Consider the following 15,941-nt stretch of genomic DNA (forward strand, 5'->3'; position numbering starts at 1 on the left):
TAATTTTTACAGCCTTTAGAGCAGAGAATTGACTCCCTGTTGAATGACTCTGTGTGGCTGCCCAATGCTCAACAAGTCTAAAATTAAACCAGATCCTTAGGGCTGGTGCTATGTCATAGTGGGTAAAACCACCACCTGCAGTGCTGACATGCTATATGCGTGCCAGTTTGAGATCCGGTGGCTGCACTTCTGATCCAGCTCTCTGCTATGGCCTGGGAAAATAGTAAAAGATGGCCCAAGTGCTTGGGCCCCTGCATCCTTGTGGGAGACCCAGAAGAAGCACCTGGCTCCTGGCTTTGGATCAGTACAACTCTGGCCATTGTGGTCATCTGGAGAGTGAACCAGCAGATGGAAGACCTCTCTCTCTCTCTCTCTCAGTCTCTCTCTTTCTCTCTGCCTCTCTTTCTCTCTCTGTATAACTCTGACTTTAAAAAAAGAAACCATGTCCTTTATTCCTCCTTCATACCCATATAGCAAATATACAACGGTCAATATATTTATGTGACAGAATTGATATGTTGATCAAAACTATTCTATCACAGGTGATGATAACATTCGAAGACCTAGCTGTGTACTTCACCTGGGAAGAATGGCAGAATATGAACAAAGCTCAGAAAACCCTTTACAAGGATGTGATGCTAGAGACTTACAGCAGTCTGTTCTCCTTGGGTGAGTGACTTCCATCACAAGCTGAATGGTAATATTTTCTTGCTATTTGACAAATAAGTGAACACTTCATAAAATTTAATAATGGGCAGGTATAGAATTTAAGTCCATGAATAATCTGAGTACCTGCCATTGAGGAAAGGATTCATATTCAGACATCTGTTGCATAGCTCTTACTCCTTTAATTAACTCAAGATAGATTTCAAAAAGTCTTATATTGTTTCCATTAATAGGACAATGCATTAGCAAACCTGACTTGATTGTCAAGTTGGAGCAAGGTGCAGACCCATGGATGATGGAAGAATGTCTAAATCAGAGCCTTCCAGGTCAGTTTGCACATAATGGGTTGGGGGCCAAGGCAGAAAGAGTGCAACAGGTCTTGACTGGTGCTCTTTCCATGAATTATTACCAAGTCTTACTCCTGATGACAGCTGGTTTTGTGCACTAGACACTCAGACACAGAGTATCTAGGGGTACCAGTATTTCTCCAACTCTTTTGTTCTTGGGTGAAGATGTTCTTTGATTTCAAAAAAACAAAACAAATCCCTTCTAATCCTCTTTTGATGTTACTAAGGCATTTTTCTAGTTTAGATACATTCCTCAAATGCTAATTTGTTCTTCTATACACTTTCCTTCATCAGGTTATTAATTCCTTTTGTGCTCATTAACTTGGTAACTTTTGTTATTTACTCATCACTCAGACTGAGTTTCCAATCATGTTTTTGCCCAGGCAGGAAACTTGCTATTTTGCATCTCAGGACTGAACCAATAAATGCTTTCTCTTTCTTTGTCTCTTCTTTTATTTTTTTTTCTCTGTGACTCTCAGATAAATAAGAAAATGATAGGTTGTTGGAAACATTTGAGAAGTGAGCCAGTGGCTGACAACCCCTTGTTTCATTCTCTCTTTGTGTCTCATTCTCTGTATCTCTGATTCTCAAGTAAGTAAATGTTACAAGATAGTCAAGAGTAAGCCTCTATACTGTAATTTCAGCAATCATGGAACTAAACATGAAAATCATGGAGCTAAGCATGAAAACCAGTGATTCTAGACTCATTAAGAAAGTCGTGAGAGGCTGGCACCACACCTCACTTGGCTAATCCTCTGCCTACGGCACTGGCACCCTGGGTTCTAGTCCCAGTTGGGGCACCAGATTCTGTCCCAGTTGCTCCTCTTCCAGTCCTGCTCTTTGCTTTGGCCTGGAAGGGCAGTGGAGGATGGCCCAAGTCCTTGGGCCCTGCACCTGCATGGGAAACCAGGAGGAACCACCTGGCTCCTGTTTTCAGATTGGCATAGCACACTGGCCGTAGCAGCCATTTGGGTGGTGAACCAATGTAAAGGAAGATCTTTCTCTGTCTCTCTCTCATACTAACTCTGCCTGTCAAAAAAAAAAAAAAAAAAAGAAAGAAAGAAAGTCATGAGATTCTGAGTCCCAAGGTCAAGTAATTTCATGTTTTCATATTTTTTATGTTTTTAAAATTTTATTTATTTATTTGAAAGAGTTACAGAGAGAGAGGAGAGTAAGAGAGAAAGAGGTCTTCCATCTGATGCTTCACTCCCCAATTTTACGCAATGGCCGGAGCTGCGCGATCTGAAGCCAGGAGCCAGGAGCTTCCTCTAGGTCTCCCACATGGGTACAGGGGCCCAAGGACTTGGACCATCATCCACTGTTTTCCCAGGCCATAGCAGAAAGCTGAATTGGAAGTGGAACAGTTCAGTCTCAAACTGGTGCCCATATCGATGCCGGCACTTCAGGCCAGGGTGTTAACCTGCTGTGCTACAGTGCCAGCCCCAGTGGTTTCATATTTGTTTAAAAGTAGAGCTTGAAGTATGAATTTTCTAATTTTTCATTACCACTGAAAAACAAGAAAAAAGATGTGAAAGGCATAGGAAATGAAGTTTTCTTATGAAAATAGGAGAAAACTGATCAAGAGCCTTAGAAACTCAAATTATCACAAAGGAGTGTTTATAGAAAGAATTGAGAGGAAATAACCAGGGATGGTAATTTCATAATGAACTAGAAAACACTTTTTTAAAAAAGTAAACACACCTGGGTTGCAGAAACAATTCCATAAACTGATAAGTCTATACCCAAGATGGTACATTGGAATTTTTCTGTACCTGCTGTAGTTCTGAGAAACTGAAGATGTCAGGTTTGCTTAGGAATATGAGGCTGCTGTTATAGAGTGCAGATAAAACAATTTTTCATTTGAAAAATCCCACAAATGCCATTTCCCAATGAAGAATGAACATGGGAAAGCAATAGATTCAAACCTTGTCCCTTAAATGTGCTCCTGCTTACAGTACAGATATATTTCACTCTTTTCCACCTGCAAGTGAATGATCTAATAAAACTTTCCCATATTTATACTTTCAATATCAGAGAAGCACAAAATTCACAATTTTTTATAAAAAATAAACTAGGAAAAAGAATAGGGAAAACTTGGTTGCTAAACAATGGATAAATATTTTTACTAAATATTTGTTCATTCTTTACAATCACATATACTTTTTTCATCTGTGTACAGCAAAAAGTCAGTGAGAGGAGATTTTCTATTATCTCACTTCCCAGATGTCTAGAACAATTAAGTGTGACAAGTCTGAAGCCAAAAGCCTGGGATTCCTCTAGTTTTCTCTTTGTATTACATGGTATCAAGCACATGAACCATCATTTGCTGCCTTACAGTTTACATAAGCAGATGTATTGGAAGCAAAGTAGCCTGGGCTGAAATTTGCACTTGTTTTAGATGCAGGCATCCCAAGCAGTGACATAACACATGTTGCCACAAAAGCCATTCCGCCATACTTTGAAAAAAAAATTCAGGTAGTAAACAAGATTATGAAGAACTTTGGGATATGTATTGGAACAAATTAATATATCCATGTGTTAGGGAGAAAAAACAATATAACAGTCATAAATTAGTATGTTGTACTGATTTTGTTAAAATCTTAGGCCACTTGGATAACAAGTAACTTCATTCCCTTTAAATGAATATGCTAGAAGAAACAGTTATATGTGATTCAGTGATTTTTTTTTTTTTCAGTGTCCATAAAAAGGGGTGGCCTGCCTAGTATCAACCAGGAAAGTCAGGACAAAAATCTAAATCAGAATGTAATGAAAAATAATAAGACATCAACTTGCAAGAGAGCTGAATTAAGAAAAACACTTAATTTAAGTTCAAGCCATATTCCAAAACTGATTAACGAAAAGAGAAATAATGAGCATGGAAAAGCTACTTTCCAGAAATCATACCTCATCATAAATCAGAAAATTCCCACAGAGGTGAAACCTCATAAATGTTATGACTGTGGAAAAGCCTTTGGCCAGGAGACAAACCTCATAACGCATCAGAGAATTCACATCGGAGAGAAATCTCATGAAAATAATGAATGTCGAAAAGCCTTTTCTAGTAAGTCACAAGTCATCAATCATCAGAGAATTCAAATAGTGGAGAAACCTTATGAATGTAATGACTGTGGAAAAGTCTTTGCTGCTAAGTTACAATTCATCAGACATCAGAGAATTCACACAGGGGAGAAACCTTATGAATGTAATGACTGTGGAAAAGCCTTTGCCCAGAAGTCACAATGCATCAGACATCAGAGAATTCACACAGGAGAGAAACCTTATGAATGTAATGACTGTGGAAAAGCCTTTAGCAGGAAGTCAGTCCTCATCATACATCAGAGAATTCACACTGGGGAGAAATCTTATGAATGTAATGACTGTGGAAAAGCCTTTGCTAGTAAGTCTCAACTCAGCAAACATCAGAGAATTCACACAGGTGAGAAACCTTATGAATGTAATGACTGTGGAAAAGCGTTTGGACATAAGTCATACCTCATCAAACATCAGAGAATTCACACTGGGGAGAAACCTTATGAATGTAATGACTGTGAAAAAACCTTTGGCCATAAGTCAGACCTCATAAAACATCAGAGAATTCACACAGGTGAGAAACCTTATGAGTGTAATGACTGTGGAAAAGCCTTTGGTTATAAGTCAGACCTCAACAAACATCAGAGAATTCACACAGGGGAGAAACCTTATGAATGCAATGACTGTGGAAAAGCTTTTAGCCGGAAGTCAGTCCTTCTCACACATCAGAGAATTCACACAGGTGAGAAACCTTATGAATGTAATGACTGTGGAAAAGCCTTTGGCCATAAGTCAGATCTCATCAAACATCAGAGAATTCACACAGGTGAGAAACCTTTTGATTGCAATGACTGTGGAAAAGCCTTTAGCCGGAAGTCAGTCCTCCTCACACATCAGAGAAATCACACAGGTGAGAAATCTTATGAATGTAATGACTGTGGAATAGCCTTTGCTGCTAAGTCACTACTCATCACACATCAGAGAATTCACACAGGGGACAAATCTTATGAAGGACATGACAGTGGAAAAATATTTGGCCATAAGTTAGATCTCATCAAACATCAGAGAATTCACACAGGGGAGAAACCTTATGAATGTAATGACTGTGGAAAAGCCTTTGGACATAAGTCAGTCCTCATCAAACATCAGAAAATTCACACAGGGGAGAAACCTCATGAATGTAATGAATGTGGAAAAACCTTTGGCCTTAAGTCATATCTTGTAGTGCATCAGAGAATTCACACAGGTGAAAAACCTTATGAATGTAATACCTGTGGAAAAGCCTTTGGCCATAAGTCAGACCTCAACAAACATCAGAGAATTCACACAGGAGAGAAACCTTATGAATGTAATGACTGTGGAAAAGCCTTCAGCAGGATGTCAGTCCTCCTCACACATCAGAGAATTCACACTGGGGAGAAATCTTTTGAATGTAATGACTGTGGAATAGCCTTTGCTGCTAAGTCACTACTCATCACACATCAGAGAATTCACACAGGTGAGAAACCTTATGAATGTAATGACTGTGGGAAAGCCTTTGGCCAGAAGTCATACCTCATCAAACATCAGAGATTTCACACAGGTGAGAAACCTTATGAATGTAATGAATGTGGAAAAGCCTTTGGCCAGAAGTCATATCTTGTAGTGCATCAGAGAATTCACACAGGTGAGAAACCTCATGAATGCAACACCTGTGGAAAAGCCTTTCGTCATAAGTCAGACCTCAACAAACATCAGAGAATTCACACAGGTGAGAAACCTTTTGAATGTAATGACTGTGGAAAAGCCTTTAGCAGGAAGTCAGTCCTCCTCAGACATCAGAGAATTCACACTGGGGAGAAACCTTATGAATGTAATGACTGTGGAAAAGCCTTTGGTTATAAGTCAGACCTCATAAAACATCAGAGAATTCACACAAGGGACAAATCTTATGAAGGTCATGACAGTGTAAAAGCCTTTGGCCATAAGTCAGACCTCATCAAACATCTGAGAATTCACACTGGGGAGAAACCTTATGAATGTAATGACTGTGGAAAAGCCTTTGGGCATAAGTCACAACTCATCAGACATCAGAAAATTCACACAGGGGAGAAACCTTATGAATGTAATGACTGTGGAAAAGCCTTCAGCCAGAAGTCACAACTCATCAATCATCAGAGAATTCACACAGGGAAGAAACCTTATGAATGTAATGACTATAGTATAGACTTTACTAGTAAGTCACAAGTCTCCACACATCAAAGAATTCACACAGGTGAGAAACTTTATGAATGTAATGACTGTGGAGAAGCCTTTGCTAGTAAGTCACAACTCTTAAAATATTGAAGAATTCACATAAGGGAGAAATTTATGAATGCAATGACTGTGGAAAATCCTTTGCCAGTAATTCACAACAAATCATACGTCAGAGAATTTACACAGGTGAGAAACCTTATGAATGTAATGACTTGAAAAGCCTTGGCCAGAATTCAAACCTCAGATCACATCAGAGAATTCACACAGGGGATAAGCCTTATAAATCTAATCCCTCTGGAAAAGCCGTTGGCTAGAACTCACAATTCATTATGCATCAGAGAATTTCCCCAGGGGAGAAACCTTATGAATGCAATGATTGTGAAAAAGCCTTTGGCCAGAAATCAAACCTCATAATGCATCTGAGTATTCAGTTAAGGAGTATCCTTCTGTATGTAATGACTATGCAAAATCTTTTGGCTGTAAGTCAAAACTCTTCATCAGATAATTCACACAAGGGAGAAACCTCATGAATGTAATGATTGTGAGAAAGCGCGTTTTGCTTTCAATTTTAACTCCTAAGACATCAGAGAATTCACACAGAATTTCCCTCACAGTCACACAAGGGAGAAACTCAGTAGTATAACATGTAGAAAACCCTTTTGATGTAAATCACACCTCTTCAAACATAAGAGAATTCACATGAGGAGAAATTTTATGGATGTAATTACTCAGAATGCCATAATTCAACTCTCATTGCTCACCATGAAATTCATATAGATTGTAGGTTGCCTGGCTGTAATGGCTTTGGAAAGCTGTGGTTTCCAAATTGGAACAGCCTTAATTTTTGGAGTTCTTGTTACTCTGGCTGTGGTTGACCCAGCAGGTCTGGTTGTATTCATTAATTGCACTGAAATGGTGAACTCCTTGGTAGTCATCTCCACCACTGTCTCCACCTTGGTTCTGAAAGTCTCCTTGGTTACCTCTAGGGAAACTTCCATCATGATAGTGCTGGAAGCCATCACCACCTAGAAACTGCCATCACCTCAGTAAACATAGCAGTTTTCAGGGTTGGCCCAGCCTTGTGACTGCTTCATTGTATTTCTGCACCAGCTTGTAGGCTTCTCCTCCTGCAGTCCAATGGACAGAATCTCATCCAGGAATTCCCTGATGTCTGGCAATGTGAATGTAGTTTTCATTTCTAGGACCACATGATATGGTTCATCCATCCCATCCTCATCAATTTGCTTTTTTATTCTGTCTTTTAGGTTCTCCACAGTGGTTTGATATCATAAGTAATCTTGTTTTATGTGTTGAGTTGAATTTTAGTTGATTTTTCAAGCTAGCAGAAATCATTAGAATTTTATGACAAACATTATACAAACAACTTATAGCTTCTTATATGTGTTACAACAGTTCACAAGCACATGTTAAATCCATGTTTTCACTGAACTAGTGATTTGGTTCCAATTTTAGGTGCAGGGGTTAGTTAGTTCTAAAATGGTATTTGAACAAAAATGTGCTGTTTTATCAGTCTTTCAACTAGATTTTTATTCCTTTACATCAGAACTCCACATTTTTTAAAAGATTTTATGTATTTTTTTGAAATTTAAAAAAATTTTTTTGATAGGCAGAGTGGACAGTGAGAGAGAAAGAGAGAGAGAGAGAGAGAAAGGTCTTCCTTTACCATTGGTTCACTCTCCAATGGCCGTTGTGGCCAGTACGCTGTGGCCGATGCACCACGCTGATCTGAAGCTAGGAGCCAGGTGCTTCTCCTGGTCTCCCATGGGGTGCAGGGCCCAAGGACTTGGGCCATCCTCCACTGCACTCCTGGCCACAGCAGAGAGCTGGCCTAGAACAGGGGCAACAGGGACAGAATCCAGCACCCCGACTGGGAATAGAACCCGGTGTGCCGGCGCCTCAAGGAGGAGGATTAGCCTATTGAGCTGCGGCACCAGCCTATATATTTATTTGAGAGGTAGAGTTACAGACAGTGAGAAGGAGAGACAGAGAGAAAGACTTTCCGTCCATTGGTTCACACTCCAAATGGCCACAACAGCTAGAGCTGCGCTGATCGGAAGCCAGGAGCCAGGCACCCTGCTTTTCCACATTACAGCAGAGAGCTGGATTGGAAGAGGAGCAGCTAGGACTAGAACCGTACCCCTATGGGATGCCAATGCCGCAGGTGGATAATTAACCTGCATCACAGTGCCAGCCCCAGGACACCACATTAATACATTGTTTCTTTTCTCTGTTTTCTGTTATATATCTATGAGGTTGAAAATCTTTGTAGAGAATTCCTGTTTTAACATTACTCTTATGGGGCCAATGCTGTAGCAGTAAAGCCAATGTTTGAAGTACCAGCATCACATATGGGCACCGTTTCAAGTCCTGGCTGCTCCACTTCCAATCTAGTTTTCTGCTATTGCTTTGGAAATCAGTTTAAGATGGCCCAAGTCCTTGATTCCCTTCACCCATGTGAAGAAGTGGGAAGACCCAGAGGAAGCTCCTGGCTCTTGGCTTTGGATTAGCTCTGCTCTGGCTGTTGTGGCCGGCTGGAGAGTGATCCAGTGGATGGAAGACCTCTCTCTGTGTCTATCCTTCTCTCTGTGTGAAGCTCTGACTTTCAGATAAATAAATCTTTTAAAAAATTACCCTTTCCTATGAATTTCCATTGAATATTCCCATAAGAGATACTATTAAGCTTTTTACCCCCTTTCATTTGTTTTTGAATGTATTTCTTGAGTCTAAAATAATTTTTGTTCCATTATTTATTTTTCATTTGGTTGAAGAGCAGAGAGAGATTTTGAGAAAGAGTGTGATCTCCCACCCACTGATTTACAATTCATATGGTAGCCAGGGCTAAACCAGGTCAAAGCCTGAAGCCAGGAACTCAAGCTAGTTCTCACACATAGGTGGCAGTTATCCAATCACTTGAGCCATCATTTGATGAATCCTATAGTATCAGGATGGTGAATTTGATTGCTGAACTAGAATCCAACCAAAGCCATTGCAATATGGGTTGGGATAAATCTAAACAACATGTTACATGATGTACCAAATGCCCATCACTAGTAGACTTATTCTTAGTGTCTGTTTTGTAGGTCAGTAGTGTTTCTGCCATAATTTTGAGAAGGGTGATTACTTTTAGTTTTGTTCCACAACTTTGCAAAAGATGTGCTGTGTAAGTTTTCCAGATTAATTTGTAATTTTCCATAATAGCCCTTACAGAGGTCTTGCTTTCACAAAAGAGCTGAAGGGTGTGAGTCCTCAAAAAAACTTAGGGGCTGGTGTTGTCAAGCAGACATCTGGAGCACCAGTATCCCATATTGGCCCCAGTTAAAGTCCTGGCTGCTCTACTTCCCATCCAACTTCCAAGTAATTTGCCTGGGATAGCTGCCAAAGATGTCCCAAGTCCTTGGGTCTTTGTACCTAGATGGAAGACCTGGAAGAAGTTTCTTGATCCTAGCATTGGTTTGGCCCACATCTGGCCTTTGTGATAACTTGGGTTGTGAATTTGTCAATAGAATATTCTCTCTCTCCCTCCCTCCCTCCCTCCCTCTCTCGTTATCTGTTGCTATGGATTCATTCTGAGAGGAGAAGCATGATGGGGGCAAGGGGCATGGAATCATGACAGACACTGGGAGTGGAGTAGAGGTGAGCAGCTTGAAGAATTTTTTTATTTCAGTTGGTGTAGCAGCTTATATAGCCAAGGCAGCCAATCCAGTCAAGGGGCAGTTCATGCCATAACCAAGCACTGCCTGTTGCTAGGTAGGATCCTTTGCCAGGTCGGATCCACCACCATTTCCTGAGTAACTGAAGCTTGCTTGCCAGCAGCATCTTGGATAAATATGTATATTTATCCCCTTTTCTTCTCCCCACTCCCTTTGTCTCTCTTTGTAACTCTTCCTATCAAACAAATAATAAATAAATAAAGGAAAATGAAGAAATTTAAGTTATCTGTACTCATTCTTTGATATTACGCAGTGCATTCATTATACCCTAGAGTGTGGGATATAGACATTGGTATGGAATGTAGGAAATGGGACATATATTCTGAAACAGTTTACTCCTTAGAGTTCATTGCTCATTCAATATTCTATGGAGGCTGGTCTTTCTATCATGGTAACCACTGGGAACAGAGCATCAGTTAACCAAGGAACGCTGCCGTATTTCTGAGCCAGAGCTTTCAACACGCAGTGTATGAAACTATGTTTGGCTTGAATAAGAAGGGCTGTACTGCTTCTCTCTTCCTCCATTCTGAATATAGGTTACATTGCAAAGCACTCCACCACTTTTCTGTACACTGACATTCCCTAAACCTTGCTAACAGAGTCCTGGAAAACTGCTTCTCAGGGGAGTGGATTCTTTAGGGAAATACACCTTACCATTTTCTCCTTTACTTATCACAAGTAAATAAAGCTTTCTTCTCAGCAACTCCCAGTTGAAGCTGATGATTCAGGGACATCCCAAATGGTTGGATCTCTTGTGTCTGCTAAAAATGACTATGCAGTTTTAGAGGGTTCCAGGAGGCTTCTCTCCCTTTCAGGGTGGAGTTTCTCTAGTAACTGTGGCATGAGGAAGCTGGTGGCTTCTATTAAGCAGAATTTAACACTACTTATTTTCCACCGGGATCCTGGACACTGGTCCACGTGTTGTGTCAAATTTGAAGTCACAATAGAAACCACAGGCACAAAGGTGGCAGGCTTGGGCTGGATGGGATCTAGTACTAACAGCAGGATCAGAAGGCTTGAACCACATATCTACTAGGAGCAGGAACTGGAAACCCTGGATTTCTCTCCACATGAGAAGATTCTATCTGCAACCCTTAAGGTCTATGTGCCTTTATCTAGGCCAGTAGTGGTTCTGGGGTTAATACAGCACAGATAAGGATTAAAAGATAGGAGAAGGGTCATTTTGAGGTCCCAGAAGCAAGAAGAAAGGAACACATAAATAAGCTCAACCTGATAACCTGTTGATTCATTTCTAGTAAACAAGCAGATGCAGAGGAATTGACAGATGGGAGGGGCTTCCACCTGACACCTCAGGGGGCTTAAAAATGTCCCTGTGCTGAGTCCTACTCATCCTTTCTTGCAATTACTGAACACAAGACCTTGCCATTAGAGTGTGACAGCTAAATATCCTGTGAGTGGTGTCAGTGCTTTCTTCTTGAAGTCTCTGAACTCTACTAGCCTGAGGTCTTCATCTAACTCAGCATTTTCCTCAATAGTAGCTCTTACAAAGACATGGCATTTTGCAGATGTGTAGATTCCTGTTTTTCATGGCACATCAAGCACCTAACACAACACTTGATTCCATCTATTTTTAGAGCTGGGCTTTCTGCTCTGCCAGCATTCTCACCCCTAAGATGGAGCAGATTTGGGTGTTGAAGAAACTGGGCATCATCCACTGCCACTTGCATCTCAGGCTAGCACTCTGGGTTGAAGTGCTAAGAAATGTGCCTTGGGCATGGAGTACACATGTTCACCTTCAGCAGTAGAACATGCACATATGTGATTTTACACACATTTTACACAGAAGGTTTACAGGTGGATGCAATAGGGGAACACAGCTCAAACTTCCCTAGCAGAGAAAAAGCATTAAGTACAAAGTATGTTCCTGCAGCCAGGAGGCTGCACAAATCCCTCCCAGGCTCTCACTTCTGCAGGAGTCAGAGGTGACCATGACCACCCTAAGAGCATTGGTGACATGGGTGGCATCTCCAATCTGGATATTCCATAGCCTAGAAAGTCCTGGAGCTCCAGAGATTGTAGATCCACCCCTCCCTCATACACACTGGCTATAGCATTATTATAAGCATCAGTCTCAGTGTGATCAGCATAAAATTTAGCACTGCTCTGGGGAAGCCACGATCTTTTATCCCATATCTTCTTGCCAGTGTACAGTAAAGGGTTGTTCCTTTTCGCGCTGCGGCCGGTGCACCATGCTGATCCGATGGCAGGATCCAGGTGTTTATCCTGGTCTCCCATAGGGTGCAGGGCCCAAGCACTTTGGACCATCCTCCACTGCACTCCCTGGCCACAGCAGAGAGCTGGCCTGGAAGAAGGGCAACTGGGACAGAATCCGGCGCCCTGACCGGGACTAGAACCCGGTGTACCAGCGCCGCAAGGTGGAGGATTAGCCTGTTGAGCCACAGCGCTGGCCAAGGGTTGTTCCTTTTGAAGACTGGATCCTGCCATGATGATCCCAGGTACATGGCACTTAGCCTGCCACACCTCTCCCTAAGTATCAGTACTCTGTGGCCTGCACCCATGGCCTTAGAGAGGATCAGAGCAGGAGCCCAGTCTGAATCATTAGTACTGAGGTTTGCTATGTCTGATATTCTCAAGTTCTGGTCACTGCAGTGTTTGACAGAGTGTATACTCTGTATGCTAAGTAAATATTTAACAGTTTGCACACACAGAAAGTATAAGTACTGTTTGAATATTAGTTTTACTGTTAATTCTCATAGTACAACACATTAAGGGCAGAGGCCCTAGATGAGCAGAAAGTGCATAGTGACTCCTATTGATTTATCAATTGACACTCTTAATTATGATGTCAGTGATAACCTGAGGCTCTTGTCATGAGCTGCCAAGGCTATGGAAGCCTCTTGAGTTCAAAAACTTTGACATTATTTAGAAAAGGCCATAATCAAAGAGGAAGTTCTCTTCTTGCTTCAGAGAAAGTACCTCCTTCTTTGATGGCCCCTTCTTTCTACCGGGGATCTCACTCACAGAGATCTTTCATTTAGGTCATTTTTTGCCACAGTGTCTTGGCTTTCCATGCCTGAAATGCATTCATGGGCTTTTTAGCTGGATCCAAATGCCTTAAGGGTTGATTCTGAGTCCAGAGTGATGTTTAGGGCATTTGTCATTCTATGAGTCTGCTGTGTGTCCTGCTTCCCATGTTGGATGGTTCTCTCCTTTTTAATTCTATTATTATTAGCAGACACTTGGTCTTATTTATGTGATCCCGTTGATACTTAATCCTATCTTTATGATCAGTTATGAATTTAAAATGATCACTTTAACTAGTAAGATGGCATTGGTACCTGCCAATGTAATGGGATTTGGAGTCCCTTGCAAGTTTTCGCTTTAACCTTAAGGGTCAGTCTAAGGGAGTGTGTACCGAACTGTACATTTTCTCCCTCTCTTTTACCCACTCTTATTTTTAACAGGGATCAATGTTCAGTTGGATTTAAACACTTAAAAATAATTCTGTTTTAATTACAGAGTTCAACAAATGGTATTAAATAGAACAAAAAATACTAAAAGGAATATAATAAATTTTTCCTTAGCATTCAGGACAAGGGCTGATCAAGTCATTGTTTCTCATAGTGTCAGTTTCACTTCTACACGTTTCCTTTTAGGTGTCAGTTAGTTTTCAGATCAGGAAGAACATATATTTGTCCTTTTGTTACTGGCTTATTTCACTCAGCATGATATTTTCCAGATTCCTCCATTTTGTTGCAAAATGTGTGGATTTCATTATTTTTTTTAACCACTGTGTAGTATTCCAGTGTACATGTTCCATATTTTCTTAATCCAGTCTTCTGTTGATGGGCATTTAGGTTGATTCCATGTCTTAGCTATTGTGAGTTGAGCTGCAATAAATATTGAGGTGCAGATAGCTCTTATTTGCCATTTTAATTTCTCTAGGGTAAATTTTGAGGAGTGGGAGAGATGGGTCGTGTGGTAGAGCTATATTCAGATTCCTGAGGTATCTCCAAACTGTCTTCCATAGTGGCTTAACCAGTTTGCATTCCCACCAACAGTGGATTAGTGTGCCTTTTCCCCCCACATCCTCGCCAGCATCTGTTGTCAGTTGATTTCTGTATGTAAGCAATTCTAACCAGGGTGAGGTGAAACTCATTGTGGTTTGTGTTGCATTTTCCTGATGGCTAGAGAGCCTGAAAATTTTATTTCTCTGTTGAACATTTGGATTTCCTCTTAAAAAAATGTCTGTTTATGTCCTTAGCCCTTCTCTTTAAGTGGGTTGTTTGTTTTGTTGTGATGGAGTTTCTTGATCTCTTTGTAGATTCTGGTTATTATTCCTTTATCAGTTGAATAATTTTCAAACATTTTCTCCCACTCTGTCAGTTGTCTCTTCAATTTCCTGATATTTTGATTATTAGTGCCCTGTAGCATGTCTTGAAATCTGGTATTGTGATGCCTCCGGCTCTGTTTTGGTTGTATAAGATTGCTTTAGCTATTCAGGGTCTCCTGTGCCTCCATATGAATTTCAGCATCATTTCTTCCAGATCTGAAAAGCATGGTTGGAATTTTGAATGATATCATATTGACTCTGTAAATTGCTTTTGGAATAATGGACATTTTGATGATTAACGATTCTTCCAACCCATGAACATGAGAGATTTTTCCATATTTTTGTATCTTCCTTTTATTTGTTCAGTTTATGTTGAAAATCTGAGTTGAAATATTGTACAGTAACTATGGAGTATACACGTTTTTTTTTAAGTTTTATTTAATGAAAATAAATTTCCAAAGTACAGCTTATGGATTACAATGGCTTTCCCCCCCATAACTTCCCTCCCACCCACATCCCTCCCATCTCCCACTCCCTCTCCCATTCCATTCACATCAAGATTCATTTTCAATTATCTTTATATACAGAAGATCGATTTAGCATATATTAAGTAAAGATTTCAACAGTTTGCACCCACACAGAAACACAAAGTGTAAAATACTGTTTGAATATTATAGCATTAATTCACAATGTACAACACATTAAGGACAGAGATCCTACATGAGGAGTAAGTGCACAGTGACTCTTTGACTTAACAAATTGACACTCTTGCTTCTGGCATCAGTAATCACTGTAGGCTTTTGTCATGAGTTGCCAAAGCTACGGAAGCCTTCTGAGTTTGCCGACTCCAATCTTATTTAGACAAGGTCATAGTCAAAGTGAAAGTTCTCTCCTCCCTTCAGAGAAAGGAGTTCCTTCACTGATGCCCATCCTTTACACTGGGATCTTATTCGCAGGGATCTTTCATTTAGGTCTTTTTTTTTTGTCAGAGTTCTTGGCTTTCCATGCCTATAATACTCTCATGGGCTCTTCAGCCAGATCCAAATGCCTTATGGGCTGATTCTGAGGCCAGAGTGCTGTTTAGGACATCTGCCGTTCTATGAGTCTGCTGTATATCCCACTTCCCATGTTGGATCGTCCTCTTCTTAATACTGTCAGTATTAGCAGACACTAGTCTTGTTTATATGATCCCTTTGACTCTTAGTCCTATTATGATCAATTGTGAACTGAAACTGATAACTTTGACTAGTGAGATGGCATTGGTACATGCCACCTTGATGGGATTCAATTGGAATCCCCTGGCACATTTCTAACTCTACCATTTGGGGCAAATCAGATTGAGCATGTCCCAAATTGTACATGGGAGATGTATCTTCTTCTATTTCTTTCTTAAAAATTTTGTAATTCTCATTGTAGAATTCTTTGACAACCTTGGTTAAGTTGTTTCCAATGTATTTGATTTTTTTTAGCAGCTATAGTGAATCGCATTGATCTTAGAAGTTCTTTCTCAGTCATGGCATTGTCTGCATATACAAAGCCTTTGATTTTTGTATTTTGATTTTATATCTTTTTTAAAAGATTTGTTTATTTGAAAGTCAGAGTTACACAGAGAGAGGA

The 15,941-nt window shown here is 40.4% G+C and overlaps 1 protein-coding gene across 1 annotated transcript in view; it reads left to right on the forward strand.

The window, feature by feature from the left end:
• The window catches only part of LOC133775458 (zinc finger protein 585A-like), a 38,782-nt gene extending 32,414 nt beyond the window's left edge, over positions 1-6,368 (forward strand). Inside the window, exons 4-6 of the mRNA XM_062213791.1 lie at positions 543-669; positions 900-992; positions 3,709-6,368. Coding sequence (XP_062069775.1) covers positions 543-669; positions 900-992; positions 3,709-6,368 — 2,880 coding nt within the window. The remainder of the gene's footprint in view (positions 1-542; positions 670-899; positions 993-3,708) is intronic.
• The last annotated feature ends 9,573 nt before the right edge of the window (positions 6,369-15,941 follow it).

This window comes from Lepus europaeus, chromosome 16 (assembly GCF_033115175.1).
Source record: "Lepus europaeus isolate LE1 chromosome 16, mLepTim1.pri, whole genome shotgun sequence".
Classification (NCBI taxonomy): domain Eukaryota; kingdom Metazoa; phylum Chordata; class Mammalia; order Lagomorpha; family Leporidae; genus Lepus; species Lepus europaeus.